Source organism: Leiobunum rupestre, chromosome 7 (genome assembly GCF_980474605.1).
Source record: "Leiobunum rupestre chromosome 7, qqLeiRupe1.1.hap1, whole genome shotgun sequence".
Classification (NCBI taxonomy): domain Eukaryota; kingdom Metazoa; phylum Arthropoda; class Arachnida; order Opiliones; family Sclerosomatidae; genus Leiobunum; species Leiobunum rupestre.
In genome coordinates, this window is record NC_143390.1 from 53739846 (window position 1) to 53755762 (window position 15917).

At 38.5% G+C, this 15917-nt stretch overlaps 2 protein-coding genes across 2 annotated transcripts; both read right to left on the minus strand.

Annotated features, from left to right (window-relative positions):
• Positions 1-705: 705 nt before the first annotated feature.
• Positions 706-1443, minus strand: LOC149937450 (uncharacterized). Its single transcript, XM_090153765.1, has one exon. The coding sequence runs from the start codon at positions 1441-1443 to the stop codon at positions 706-708; it is 738 nt and encodes a 245-aa protein (XP_090009891.1).
• A 116-nt stretch (positions 1444-1559) lies between these two features.
• On the minus strand, positions 1560-3311 carry LOC149937451 (uncharacterized). Its single transcript, XM_090153766.1, has one exon. It carries the CDS (start codon positions 3309-3311, stop codon positions 1560-1562), a length of 1752 nt encoding a protein of 583 aa, XP_090009892.1.
• Between the last annotated feature and the right edge of the window lie 12606 nt (positions 3312-15917).

Here is a 15917-nt window from a genome sequence, read left to right on the forward strand (position 1 = left end):
AATTTTGTTTTTTACTTCCACGGTCATCGCGACCCTTCTTCTTTCGTTTTCTATTTCTTCGAAATTATCGCCGTATACTTGTTTTTGTTCCGTAGGCCATTGTGTCTTAGCTTCTCTCAGCCACGCCGGGCCCTCCCACCAAACTCGTTTATCGAGGAGCTCCTTTGCCGTTGCCCCCCTCGTGGCAAAATCCGCCGGGTTCTGACTTCCTGGGCACCAAACCCAATTCTTCGATTCTACCAACTTTTGAATTTCCGCGGTTCTATTCTGAACGAACGGCTTCCATGTCTTAGAGGGCGCTTTTAACCAACTCAAGGCTATCGTCGAGTCCGTCCACAACTTGATTTTGGGATTGGCGTCCTTGAAAGTTTCTCTTACGTTTTTTACGAGTCTCGCTCCGAGGAGGCATCCCACGAGTTCTAGTTTTGGGATTGTTATTTTCTTCAGGGGCGCCACACGTGTTTTTGCCGTAACGAAGGAGGTACTGATCGTTGGTTGGTCAGTTTCGCAACGAAGATAGATAACTGTAGCGTTCGCTTTCTGAGATGCATCCGTGAAACAATGCAATTCCGTTTTTGTGATTGTTTCTCGTATTCTGTTGAAGTAAAATCTTGATATTTTTACGTGTTGAAGTTCGATCTTCTATTTCTTCGCACCATTTTCCGAAAATGTAACCTAGGTCTTCGTGGAGGTTTTCGTCCCACGCTAATTTTCTCTCCCACAACTCTTGAAACAGAGTTTTGGCCCGAATAACAAATGGTGATAAAATCCGATGGGATCGAAAATCTGCGAAACCGTACTTAATACGAAACGTTTCGTGTTTTGGTTTGTTTTGACGATTGTTATCAATTTTGACAAGTCGACTGTCAAAACGTCCGAACTTGGGTTCCAGACTAGGACGAGTATTTTCTCTACCGAAGGTACCGCTTCTCCCGTGTACTTAATTTTCACCTCCGACAGAGTGGCTTCTTTCGTCCATCTTTCTCGCAGTTGTGGCGAATTGGTTTGCCATTTACGCAAAATCATTTTCATGTCCCGAAGTATTTTTGAAGATTTTTCCGACATCTCGTAAGCTTTGTTTACGTCGCTCTCCCCGCTGGCGAAATCGTCTACGTAGAGGCATTCATTTAGCGCCTTAAATATTTCCGGTTCTTCGTCTTTGTATTTCTCCACGTGAGTCTTGATCGTCGCTCCGAGTAAGAACGGGCTGGCCGTCACCCTGAAGGGAACGCGCGCCATTCTTAACGTTTGGTACTCTTTTTCTTGGATTTTTCCGCTCTCGTCTTCTGACGTCCAAAGAAAACGAACTGAGTCTCTTTCTTGAGGTTGAAGTGCCACCTGGAGAAAAGCCTTCTCAATGTCCACTCTGACTGCGATTTTATGCCACCGAAATTTTAAAAGTAAGCGCAACATGTCCGGATTCAGATTCGGTCCTGACGACATGCAATCGTTGAGCGAGAGGGCGCCTTGAACTTTCGACGAAGCGTCCAGGACTACTCATAGACTCGTCGTTTTGATTTCGATTCTCCGAACCGGCTGGTGGGGAACGTAGTACGTTCCTATTTGGTTGGTTCTTCTACCTTTTCCGCTATTCCCTTGTCAAGCTGGTCTTGAATTATCGCCTTGTATTCGACGTACAGATCCGGCTCCCGCTGGAATTTCCTGACGAGTCCATTCATTCTTTTTGTAGCAATCGTTAGATTGTCCGAGAGGTCGGCCTTGTTCCGATTCCAGGGAAATGTGACGCTGTAGCGTCCATCTTCCAATTTTATTTCTTCTTGAAATTTGATAAAGACCTCGTTGTCCGTGGGATCATTGGTTTCTTCGTGAATGCCCATTCCCTCCATGGTCCAAAATGACTCCATTGTTTTGGACAAGGTTTTTTCATCTAATCCGATTTTCAAGACGTTGACCGAGAAAGTTCTGACGGTCATGCTTCTTATTTTTTGCGGTCCTTGAACCGCCCATCCAAGCGTCGTTTTGACTGCGACGAGCACCTTCGTGAATCTCTCCGACCTTCCCGTGCCAAACTCCCAGTAACAGTCGAATCCGATGAAAAATCCGATGTTTGATCCGGAACTAGAATTATCTGCTAATTGAAGTCCTTTTGATTTCATGTGCCGTTTTATTTTTTCGCAATCCATTGTGGGAGCTGTTTCGCGGATGAAAGGAACTTCTACCTCCGTTATCTCGATGATTTCGCTGCGGTTTTTGGCGTTTTCTAGTCTGATCCGTACCAATCTTCTGTGGGTTTCCGAAGGCGCTTCGTTTCCGAAATTGCTGATTGAAACAGGTATTTCTCCGACGACTGGTAGGTTTAATCTTTTCGCGACGTCTTCTTGAACAAAACTCGCTTGACTTCCGGGATCCAATAAACAGCGGACCACCTCTCCGTTGCCGTTCGCGGGGTTTTTCGAAAAGGCGCGCGCCGTTTGAAGCAGAACCGTTTCTCCGTTCGCGCATGTGACCAAATTTGCTTTTACCTCCATCCTTTCCTCCGTTACCGATTGGCGACTTTCTGACGCTTCCAAATTCCGCGACCCTTTAGGTTTGTTGGCTTCATTTTTAACACAGATCGCGGCGTTATGATTATTCCGACAAATTTTGCAACAATTAAATTTTTCAGTACACCTTCTCGCACTATGCCCGATTTGTAAACACACAAAACACCTGTTACTTTCTGAAATCATTCCCTTTTTTTCATCTAGGCTAAATCTGGTACAATTTGTGGTGGTATGAGATTGCTCTTTACAAAATATACAAAAAACATTTCGCGGAGCAATTTGCGTGGAAAGAACACTGGCAGAATAATTTGGCCTAGTTTTACTAAATTCAAATTTATGAGGTTTTGGTTTAAATTTGTCTCGCGACATCGACTCCAATTTAGATTGACCATGCAAATTTCCTAATAATTCGCAGGTTTCCCTGCTTTCAACTTGTAATTTTAAAAAATCTAAAAGAGCGTCTACATTCATAGCTGGCTTTGATCCTAGAGTTTTAGTATATTCCAATCTGATTTCTTTTGGCATGCACCCTATCAACTTTGGGCCCAGAAATGACCCATTTACCGCCGTATCATAATTTAGAGAACGTAAACTACGAATATTCATTTCACAAATATCTAACATTTTTCTTAAACCTGTTAAATGTCCCGCGCTACGAACTGGTTCAATGTTTATAAGTTTTTGCATGTGAGCGTTAACTACTAAATCATCCCTACCAAACCTAGCCTTTAATAACTTAACCGCCTCGTCATAATTTTCTTCCGATGGTTTCATGCCCGCTAAGATTTTCGCCGCGTCACCTTCCATATATGATTTTAAATACACAAATTTCTGCACCTTAGGTTCCTCGCATCCACCGTCGCTTCGAACTGGTTCCAGAAACCTGTGAACTCCGTGATGTCTCCTCTAAATTTTCCGATGACCAGTTGAGGTAACTTGGCCTCTCGCGATGCTTGAAGTACACTCGCCGCAATTTGACTGACCGTCGCCGTATCGCTGTTAACCGATTGTCCGCTCGATAATGATGCTACGTTGACTCCTTCATCCTTAAGTTTCCGCTTCGCTTTCATCTTCGCTTTTGTGATCTCCTGTTTGTATTTCTCTACCAATTCGCATTCTTTATCCAATTCTGGATCCTCGCTATCGATCAGGTCGAATATTTTGCTGTCCAAAGAGTCCAAACTCGCTTCTTTTAGTAATATGAGTGCGAGCTGATCTTCCACATCTTCCGCTTTAAATACCGTTGCCGTTAACAGAAGTTCCATCGCTTGAATGGCCAATGTAGTATTTGTCCAAATTGGAGTTCTTTGCGATTTTAACTTCTTGACTTCCGCCGAACTTTGAGTTGTTAGACTCATTTTTAACCTTTATTGTTCCGCGTACCGATTTAGTCCGTTTAAAATTCCGCAATTCCGCTGATAATTTTTTGGTGGACACCTTTTCCAGAGTTCAACTCTCCGATTTTTAACTTTTAACCGATACGATTTCCGAATTTACGATCTAAAGGTCCCGGGTTTCGGCACCATGACGAATATTTACTCTGGGAGAGTCTTCTATTTTTATTTGTTCCCTAAATTTAACTGACTGAAAATTAAATCTAGGGGGGAGTAGCTGGTTTATTTAATTTTACCGCTTATATTTGTACCGATGAATGAAATAATTTATCACAACAATTTCCGTTCCGAATTTCCTTTGTTTCTTTTTTCCGAGATCCGAAATTTGGGATGGTTCCCAACCGACTTCAACACTCCGTTCTCTCGCAACAAGTACCTCTTTTTTTACATTCAAATAAATTTTTCAAAAAATATAGAGGGAGCCTAGCGGCCATTTCCGCCCAATGGTTGACCGCCGACCTCTTAACCCCCTCACAGAAAATTTCGCTCGCCTGATCTCTGGGCATCACGGGTTTTTTCCAAGAAAACCCCGTGTCACTGGAATCTTACCTGATGAGCAATTCTCTGTGTATTGGGTATTGTTCAAATGCGAGCGAACTTTTCTGTGAGGGGGTTAAGAGGTCTATATTTTTTGAAAAATGTATTTGAATGTAAAAAAAGAGGTACTTGTTGCGAGAGAACGGAGTGTTGAAGTCGGTTGGGAACCATCCCAAATTTCGGATCTCGGAAAAAATAAACAAAGGTAATTCGGAACGGAAATTGTTGTGATAAATTATTTCATTCATCGGTACAAATATAAGCGGTAAAATTAAATAAACCAAAAGCGGCGCAGCTACTCCACCCTGGATTTCATTTTTCAGTCAGTTAAATTTAGGGAACAAAAAAAAATAGAAGACTCTCCCAGAGTAAATATTCGTCAAAAAGAGAGGAGTTTTATTGAAGCGTTTATTCTGAGGGGTTGGACATTTGCCGAAATTTAAATTAAAACCACCAATGTTTGTGTTACTTATAATAATAGAGGGTATGAAGAGGCCACTAAAAGGGTTAGAAATATAATTTTAATCACAAAAACTTCAAATGAAAAATTTGCCATAAAAAATTCAAGATGTTTCAAAAATTCGAAATCGAGATCCACCAAATTTTCATTTTGGTGAAGTGAATAAATTTTTATAAGCATGTACTTACTACCATTCATAGCTAAACTAGTACTTCAATAAAATAAATTGACATGTTTTGGGTGATTGGAAGGCTCATTTGCAAACGTCAGAAATTGAGAGGTAAAGCAATCTTTTTGAAAGAGAGAAACGATATATGTGGAAAGAGAATTGAACCACTTTCCCCGCTTAAAATGAGGGAAAATAGAGGTGCTAAAATTTTACCACTAACGAATATCATACGAGTGAGCTCATCTGTACTCTGTACGAATTCAGGCATACTTCATAAATCTGCTTTTATCGGTAAAATTAAAATCGAGTGGTAATGACAAATTATAAAAATTTGGAACGCCGAAACCTTAAACACAAAATTGAGACAATTAAATAATGCCAAAGCACTAAAATTGATAAAATAATTAAATTGGACGTGTTTCACAAAAGGGTTAATCGTGAGAGGAGTCCCTTCTGTTGAGTTGTTGTCAAATTGGTGTTTCGACAATGACTTCAGAAATGAAGAGTTCATTTCCACCTTTGTTTCAAAAGCCCAGACCTATTTAACGGAAGAGATAAGTATTCAAATTAGATTGTAGTTATAGAATTTTTCTCAAGTCCTAAATACGGCATTTCTTAAAAATAGTGTCAAAGAACTACAAATTTTAACGCAGGTGTCATTTCTTATCCGATTTCACCCAGATAAAAATGCCACTTGGTTGATAATTGAAAATAATTCAGTATAAAAGGACTGGGCATTCCGACGATTAAGTATTAGAAAATCATCCATCGAAGAAGGTAAATTACATTTTTAAATTTTATTATTTTAATAATGATTTCTAGTCATGACAGAGGTAAATATTAAAATCTATAAAGTCTATATAGGATAGAATTATCGAAAATTGTCAAAACATACGATTAAAGAAAATAATTTCATTAATAAACAGCTTCTGCTTATCCAAACAGTTATAGACCACAACTTAATTAAAATGTATCGTCTACAGAAGCCTTAAGAGCGTCTATTTCCAAATTTAAGATGCTTTCTAAAATAAAAGATTGTTGTCAAAATCATATTTTATCACTATTTTACCTGGTTCTCCCTAAGACCGATGACTGGGCCCAGTAACCGAAACTCTGATTCTAGAGTCCCTTAAAAATGTTTTTGTAACTGGGGTATTGTAGTCAGAGCAATATAGGTGTAACGAGAACTATAAAACATAATTAATGAGATTTATAAACGTTCTAAAGAAAGAAAACTATGAAGTTTCTACTGCTCGCTGTTCTTTGCGGCGTTTGCGTCAAAGCATTGCCCAAAAGTAAGACACTACTCAGCTTTAAGAATAAGATCAATTATACAATTTAAATGATTAATTAATATAGATCAGTCGCTGGGACGTAGCATTCAGCAAGGCTCAGAAATGTAAGTTATTTTAACAGAACTCTGACACGTTTAGCTTAGAAATTAAATTACCATTAATTTAACCATAGATATATAATAACTTAAAAGTAACTATTTATATTATTTGCAATACAACTGTTATTTTAAAAGGAGTAAAACCTCAGAATATTGGAGGGAATTACTGGAAAACCTTTTAAAGTAGAATTAAAAGTAAACCCTGTCAATTGTTTTGGGAAGTAGCATTAAGCAGGGCTCAGAAATGTCAGTTGTTAAAATATAAATATACTATTAAAATATAACCTGATATCAAGCCCTTCACCCCTTTTTCTATTTAAAAGAAAAGTTCACACTGATCGAAAAATCATTGACTAAATTAAAATTATAGACAGGAAAGAGCTATACGCCATAGTAATAACCAAATTTAACCGATAGCTTAATTAATGGTTGTTCTCATTTTTAATTTTTTTTAATTTTATCTTATAATTACACAAGACACAGGGTCCAATAGGGATATAACTATATACACTTTTATTAACTGTGCAATAAACTCCTAATATTATTGTTACCTTTTCAAAACAGTCGTTTGGGGGATAGAGTGTTGGCTTTGAGAGGCTTTTTGCAAAGGTCTCTACAACAAATTCAACAGATCGCTGCCCAGAGTGAGGACGTACAAGAAGAAGTAGCAGGAAGGGTAAGTGGTCCATTCTTGAACTCTCCGGCTTCTTTATCAAAGCTCAAATTTTTGATTAAATATTTGTAACGCTATAGATCGCCCAGCTCCAAGACCAACTAGAAAGCTCTGGCGGCTTACCTAAGCAGCTAGCTCTGCAATCTTTAAAACAAATCCAACAACTAATTGCGCTGTTTTTGCAAAAAGTTATTCAGCAACTCCAACGTAAGTAGTTTAATTTTCCACTCACAGCAAATAAACTAAAAAATAAATAAAATTATCTTTTGTGCAGAGGGTTCTTCAATTGCTCTAAGCCGCGAAACACAAGAGTTATTCGAAGTTCTCCTGGACAGACAAAGCCAATTTCAACAACAACAACAACAACAACAACAGCAGCAGCAACAACAACAGCAGCAGCAACAACAACAGCAGCAGCAACAGCAACAACAGCTAATTGAAGAACTCAGCATCCAAGCTCAGACCCAGATCCAACAATTAAAGCAACAGATTTCCAGAAGCGTAGCTCTACAACAACAGTATGGACGACAGGTAAAATATTAAGAATTTAACGTGAGAAATATCGGGCACAAAAAATATGTATTTCAAATGTAAAAAAACACTTATCTAATCATGCAAAACGACTTAAGTACCGTAAATGGAAAACTCAAACACAATCACCAGGAACTGAATGTTTTTCCATTAGGTCGCTGCTTTAATCACCCAACAGCAATCTGCAGGTCAACAATCCGATTATGAGGCTGTTCGAGTACTCATCTACGTTCTAGGATCGGCATCACAGCTCTCCGCCCAAGTTTCCCAAGAACAAGGACAAGTTCAACAGCAACAACAACTTATTAAACAACTTAGCAGTCAGGTTCAACAACAAATTCTACAAGTTCAACAACAACTAAGTCAAATTCAGTCTCTCCAGACTCAATACGGACAACAGGTACTGCTTCATTCGTAAACTAAGTCAAAGAATTAAGAACCGATCAAGATAAAATAACGGTTGTTATTATCTTTGAGTAGTTATTAGCTATTAGGACCCAGCAACAGTCTCTGATCCAAGAATCCGGGTTGGACTCTGTGCAAAGCCTGGTTTACCTGCTGGGCTCCGTTTCTCAACTTTTCCAGCAAGTGACCCAACAACAAGATCAACAGCCACAAGATATACAGAGCCAACAACAACTTGCTCGGCAACTTAGCAGCCAAGTACAAATACAAATTCAGCAGCTCCAAATCCAAATTTCTCAAAGCACTTCTCTTCGAGGACAATACGGACAATTGGTAACACTACAAAAAATTAAATTAAAAATGTGATAACTAATAATCTATATATCAATTCTGAGTAGTTGTCGGCTTTGAAAAACCATCAGCAATCTGCGAGTCAGTTGCCCGGACCTCAACGCGTAGAAAGTCTTATTTATCTTCTGGGTTCCGTGGCCCAGCTTTTACAACAGATCCCCCAGCAACAAGGCCAATCTCAGCAGCAACTTCAACTTGTCCAACAACTCAGTGTGGAAGCTCAAAAGCAGATTCAACAGTTGCAACAACAATTATCTCAAAACCCTAGTCTTCAAGTCCAGTACGCACAGCAGGTAAATATCACTCCATAACAACAAACAGGAGCCATTCAGACTAGGACCCTAACTAAATATTATGGTCTTGAAACAGTTGTCGGCATTGAGGACTCAACAACAAGCAGCTGCACAACAGTCCGGAATTCAGGCCTTAAGAAGTCTTCTTTACCTTTTGGGTTCAGCCAGTCAGATTTCCACTCAAATCGCCGAACAGCAACAGCAACAACAACAGCCTCAATACTATCAACAACGTCAACAGCAACAGTTAATTATTGAACAGCTCAGTTCGCAAATTGCTTTTCAGCTACCACAAGTGCAGGTTAAAATTTCTCAAAGTTCTGCACTGCAAACCCAGTACGGAGAACAAGTAGGTTAATTAAGCGATGTAATAAAAGGATTTTAAAATAATCATGTCGCTTTAGGTGTCAGAACTATTAGCCCAGCAACAGTTGGTTGCTCAACAATCTGGAATCCAAGCTTTGCAAAATCTTATTTACCTTCAAGGCAAAGTTATTAGTCTCGCTATTCAAATTACCAAACAGCAAGGACAAATTGAACAACAGCCATACCAATCTCAACAACAATTGGAACAACAAGTGCAAGTCGTTAACCAACAGGTTCAGTCGCAATTGAAACAGCTGAAATACACCCTGGGCCAGAGTATCGCCCTTCAACAAGAGTTCGGACAGAATGTTAGTTAAATTTTTGCTCTTACCATCGGATTCTTCAAACCAGTTTTCGTTATTTTATAGCTCGTCGCCTTGAGCGTTCAACTGCAAACAATATCCCAGGAATCTAGCCCCCAACAACAATTGCAACAATTGTATGCCATCTATCAAAGAGCCCAACAGCTATCTTTGGCGGTTGTCGAACGTATTGCAGGGGGACTCGACTAGTGAGGAAATGTTTTTTAATAATCGTTCATTTTAACCAAACAATTTTAAATTACTTTGATATGAATTTTGTATTGCATTTTTTAAATACCAAAAAAATAATAAAACAGTTTTACCAAAAGAATTTAAAATATTTATTACATACACGAATCGGAAGTTTTATTTTCATACTAGCTTTAATACCCGGCTTCGCCCGGGGTCTTTTTGATTTGAACGTAATAAAAGTACGGCACCATAACAAAACCTTCTTCAGAAAACTTCGTATTTTAATTTCCTTCTGACGATTCTTCCTAATAACTTTTGGGAGAGCTAAATTTGAGTTTGTTCTTTAATTAGCCGACTGAAAAGATGAGAAAGATTTAAAAACCCAGCAAAACACGGTAACTTTCAATACGTGAAAGAATACGGGCGAAAAGCAAAACTCGCTAACTTTCAATACTCGAAAGAATACCGAAAAATAATATGGTAAAGAATAACTCCCTAACTTTCCATACGCGTTTCCCCCCCCCTAACTTTACTAACTTTTGAGCTTTTATAATTGTTGGCCGGGGAGTAATTAGCGGCTGCGGGAGGGCGGAAACGTAGGGGGCAACCGGAACGGCTTCAAGAGAGAGCGAGAGACCGAGAGCGAGGGGGGAGGAAACTTAGGGGACGATCGTCGATCGGTCCACGGAAGCCATAAACACACAAAGAAGGATTAAAAGTCACCAAGGACTCTTTGCCAAAGAAAAGGTATGAAAACGATTATATTTTTGTGTATAATCTCGCATAGCCTGAGATATTGCCTGATGGATCTGACAATGATTCTGACAGTGAAAACGCTGAACCAACAGATGACCCCACCGACTCCGTAGTATTTGAAGATACAACTTCAGATACAGGTCAGATAGAAGAATAACCTAAGGAGTTACCTACAATGGCTAAACCCTCCGGAAATGAATTAAGGCCTGATAATAGATGTAGGCGAGAAGTACATATCCGACAACAGAGAAAATCAAAGGGTCGTAAAGATATTTATTATTTTGACGGTGATTCTAAGACTAGAATTAGATCGTTACAAGACACGAGAGACTATTTAGAGTCCACAGGGGAAGAATTCAAATCAGACATGTTCAATTTTAAAGATAAGGATGATGACAAGGATATTGAAGCACACCTATCTGAAGTACCCCGTTCACATACTGTAGCTATGGACAGTACTCAAGCAAAAGAATGCCATGAAGCCATGACAGATGAACTAGCGACTTTTCAACAACGAGATGTTTTCGGAGTTGTACCCAAGCCGACGTCCAAGAAAGTTTTGGAAACAAGATGGGTATATGTAATCAAGCGCAACGCCATTGGAGAGATTGTGTGACATAAAGCAAAGCTTGAGGCACAAGGCTATACGCAAACCCAAGGATATGATTATAATTTAACTTACGCTCCAGTAGTTAATTATACCCTAATACGCATATGCATTCTGATATTCATTGTCTGTCTTGGGTGGTGTCATCGGCATCTAGATATAAAGTGTGTCTACCTGTATGGTCATTTAGATGAAGATATATATGTTAAATAACCAGATGGTTTTTCACAACTAGGAAAAGAGAATAATGTTTGGAGATTTAAAAAAGGATTATAAGGCCTCAAGCCAAATGGTCACCAATGGTATTCTGAATTAGATGCGACCTTGAACAACCTCGGCTACACCCGAATACCGGGATGTAACTGCATTTATAGATATAAAATAGAAGCCGTATTAATTGTTTGCGTGGATGATATATTTTTAATTGCAGAATCGAGTAATCATATGAAGAGTCTCCCTGGCACTCTACAAGCAACATTTGATATATCAGATTAGGGTCCACTTCGATACTTTCTAGGTGTCGAGTTTGAATTTCCTAGACTAGGTGAAGCAATCATGCATCAGAGACGATTTTTAGAGAAGATTAGAAAGGAATTTGAGATAGAACCTGTTGTAATAGGGATCAGACCGTATTCAAAGAGTATAACAGTTTATTACATAGCCGAGAAGAATATGATATTCCAATTTCGTTACATTGGCTTATATACAAAGCAATTTAGTCTTTTATAATATGTTTCCCGTCTTCTGCCGGTAGGCACGCTAACGCCATCTACATGGCACGAATTTCAATTATAACCAGGCGACGAGCCCGTGAAGCGGGCGAGTCGTCGCCTGGTTATATATAGGTACCTCGACTTTTAACATTAAACTCGTGGCCTTCACGCTTTGGGAAAGTTAATGGAAAAAGTAGGCGATTTGGGTGGCGAGATGCCGTTTTGTTTTTTTTTTACTAGAGTATTTTTTCCACGCGGCTACAGGTAAAAATAGTTGTTGTATAGTGGTAAAACCTTTAAAGGAACTGCGATTATAGTTTCATTGAGTGCCTTTGCTATATAATTTCTATTAAATTTAAATAGAAAATTTATATTTAATTTTCTAAAAATATCGAATTTTTCCAGATGAATATAAATAGGTCTCACCAGATGGCGGTAGCGTTTTGGCGAGAAATTTTAAACTTGTTGTGTTAGCCTCGATTACTGACTTTAGTCCATGAAAAATAAAATAAAATGGCGTCCATATGCGATGCATAAGCTCGAGATTCTTAAGCCTTGGTCTTTTAGTAACAAAATAAGTGATATAAAAAATGCAATCTGTACGGTAAATTGTGGTGTAGTGGTTATAGACGTGAAATATCGTGATAAAGTGTTGGGTTCGGGTCTAGAAAGGGCGAAAATTGCTAAATGGGTGGCATTTGGAAGTTCGAATCCAATCCGTGTCAGTAGGAATCTTTTAAATAACTATTAAATGTAATTAAATTATTATAAATGTAATTCAATTATTATAAATGTAATTCAATTATTCTAAATGTAATTCAGTTATTATAAATGTAAATAAATTAAATTATTTATAATAATGTTATTGTTTATACAAATGTTAGATTCGGAGGAATATTATTTTTTATTTCGGATTATTAATATAAAATTTTATTTAGTACTAGTAAAGAAATTTCGAGAGACTAACTGCACAATCACGGCCGAGAGAATAGGGACGCTGTACTTCGAGCATAAGGCGCGTGCGTGTGAGATCGAGTCCCCTTTCGGGGAAAGTATTTTATATCGTTATGTATGTTTTATAATCTGGCGACGACTCGTCGTCTAGTTATATATAGGTACCTTGACTTTTAAAATGAAACTCGATGCCCTCACGCTATGGGATAGTTGAGTAACAAAGTAGATATTTCGGGTGCTGTGATGCTTTTCATTTTACGCCATAGTAATTGTTCCACGCGTGTTGAGGAAATACGGCTTGTTCTATAGTGCTAATGTAAATGTTTTAAAGAACTGTGTTTATAGTTTCATTGAATTTCTTCGGCATATAATTTCTATTAAATTTAAAAAGAAGTGTAGTAAAATAACTTTCTAAGAATGTTGCAGGTTTTAATTATAAATAGATCACACCAGGTGGCGATGGCGTCTAGGTCTTGAAAATTTAACTTTCACTGTGACTCGGTTAATCATAAAAATAAATAAAATGGCTTCCAGTTGTGTGAGCTGTCCTCTAAAGGAAGAGTCAGTTTTAGCAGCTGCACTCCGAAAGAACTGCACTTCGAGGGAAATTATCGTTACTTAACCGGTCTCTTATTGTAAGGTAGCCCCGCTTATTGTATTAATGTATGTATTATAAAGAGTTATATATAGGTACTTCGACTTTTAACATTTAACACGTTGCCTCCACGCTATGGGAAAGTTAAGAGAAAAAGTAGGCGATTTGGGAGGTGAGATGCCGTTTTTTGTAACTATAGCAATTTTTTCACGCGGGTACAGGTAAAAAGGGTTGTTGTATAGTGGTAAAACTTTTGAAGAATTATAGTTTCATTGAGTGGCCTTTGTTATATAATTTCTATTAAATTTAAATAGAAAATTTATAATTAATTTTCTAAGAATATTGATTATTTCCATATAAATAGGTCACACCAGATGGCGGTAGCGTTTTGGTCAGAAAATTTAACGTTGTTGCATTAGCCTCCTTACTATGGCTGCAGGCCCGTAGCCAGGGAGGGGGGGGGGGCAGTACGGGCGCCGGCCGTACTGGGATCTCTTTCGCCCGACCTAGCCTTTTCTGCAACTCAACTCCGACGCCCCCTTTTGGGACAATTCGCCCCTCCTAAAGTGTGGTGTAGTGGTTATAGGCGTTAGAACGTCCGTCAAATCTCGTCGTAATGTTATACGTGCGAATCTGAGAGGGACAAAATATTTGAATGGGTTTCAATTGCAAGAAATTTGTGGCCCCCCTTCCCGTATTTAATTAAATAGTATCATGATCAACTACCCTGAAATTGAATACCGTTGACTCCTTTTCCGTGTCAGTGTGCTACTAATTGACATTTTTTGTCTATAATTACTTCAAAATATCTATTCGGCTGTCACGTGACTCCTAAAGTATAGGTTTAAACTATATTTTTAAATACCTTAAAGGGGCTCAAAAGCTGAGACGCATTAACAAAAATGCCTAGTACATTTTTTTAAATTCATTGCGCATGCGTGAATCTCTCAGCTTTCGCCATGTAAGTAAATTACAAAGTGTTAGGTATATCTGGTACATGAAGAGTTAATAAAAGCGTTTAGACTACACTCGTACATGTAAGGTTTTGGGCCCCTTTAATCGCGTACTTGACAGTTATTTTCTCTTGAAACTAAAATAATAACTTTAAAATAGTTGACAGCAAACAAGTTTCCTAAATTTTCGTTAGGGGTGTCTATTAAATAAATAAATAAACTCTGACAGCAAACAAGTTTCCTTAATTTTATCTAGGTGTGTTTATTAAATAAATAAATAACCTCTTTGATATCACATCCCTCAGATCGTTCATGCTTCCACTGGCGATTTTTTTATATCCAAATATTTAAACTTAGAATTGGTGTATATGGCAGCATAACCTTCGAACCTTCTTATTATAACCAGGCAACGAGCGGAGTGTACCGGTGCGTTTGACGTCACGATGGCCGTCAATGAAAGGGCGATCACTTTTGAGATCAGTTTAATTTTCTATATCGATTAGCATAGAACCATTTAGCGGCCACTGCAAGAAGTTCGCTTACCTACTGTATTTTCGTCTGCTAAGGTCGTCTATCTCCAGTCTTGTAGAGGTTTAGTGAGTTTGCGGACGGCAATCCAGTAGCTACGTGAGCTTCTTGCGATGGCCGCTAGAAGGCTTTATGGTACTCTAAATGGCTAATTGAACGCAGCCTCTGGTGTTACGTTTGCCTTGGGTTCGGGTCTCCACCAATCAGTTTGTGTGACCCTTGCGCTGTCGACACATGGCGGCACCACCAAGCAGCACGCTCAGGCCCCGTTGACCATGAGCGCAGTTAGTAAGCAACATGGAAGATTGAAGTAAGTTTGATATTCTGACAAACCTTTATGTTTCAAGAAGTCGATTTCCAGTGGTTTGGGCTTATGGGGTTACTATAGATAAGTGTCAAGGTATGAGTTTGGAATGTGCTTTGATAAATATAGGACCAAGCGTCTTTCAAAGTGCGATGGAATACGTTTCTCTTTGGAGAGTCACATCTTTGGACGGCTTTCATTTGCTTGATTTTGATGCGTCTAAAATACATCCTGATTGTAAAGCAATAGTTGAGTATCATCGTCTAAGAATTGAGTTTAGGCCAGATTTACCACAAATAAACTTTAATCTTAAAAGATCAGCAAAAACAAGTTTACCTGTGTCAGTAACGGCATTTGAACAAACGGGGAATGAAATGGATTTGGGTATTGAAGCTGTTGTAAGCAATGAAGGGATTATGAAGCTGGCCCCTCCAAGGCTAGAGTGCCTAAATCTGTAAGTGCTAATATTCCTAAAGATAATTCACTTTTGGTTATTAAAGGATTTTGAATAACGATAACTCGTGCTATGCTATCTCCACTTTACAAGCTTTTTTCCAAAATCCAGAATTTGTCAGAAGCATTCGAGGAAAAGTTATTTCTCCAAGACCAGCAATTGTTGCATTGCAACAATTGCTGCGTCAGAGGGAAGATGCTTATATTTCACTTTTAGGATATTCTATTGTCAGGAGTACACTTGATGATAAAATACGCGAAAAAGAGATAATATAGCTAAATCCTAAACAAATTGGAAGAAATTTAAAAACTTACTAATAACTCGTACCGATAGGTCTTCGAGCAACGCGAAACTCAGATCAAATAGATCTTCGAGTAATAAACTAAATTAAAAATAAATAAAACAGCCAGAAATTCCAACGGTAGACCGGTTTCGCTCTATTTGGAACTCATCAGTACCGTGCGGGAAATCTGGCTGGCGACT

Excerpts from the sequence above, each read along its gene's own strand:
- LOC149937450 (XM_090153765.1), bottom strand. The coding sequence starts at position 1,443 with ATGTCGTCAGGACCGAATCTGAATCCGGACATGTTGCGCTTACTTTTA.
- LOC149937451 (XM_090153766.1), bottom strand. The coding sequence starts at position 3,311 with ATGGAAGGTGACGCGGCGAAAATCTTAGCGGGCATGAAACCATCGGAA.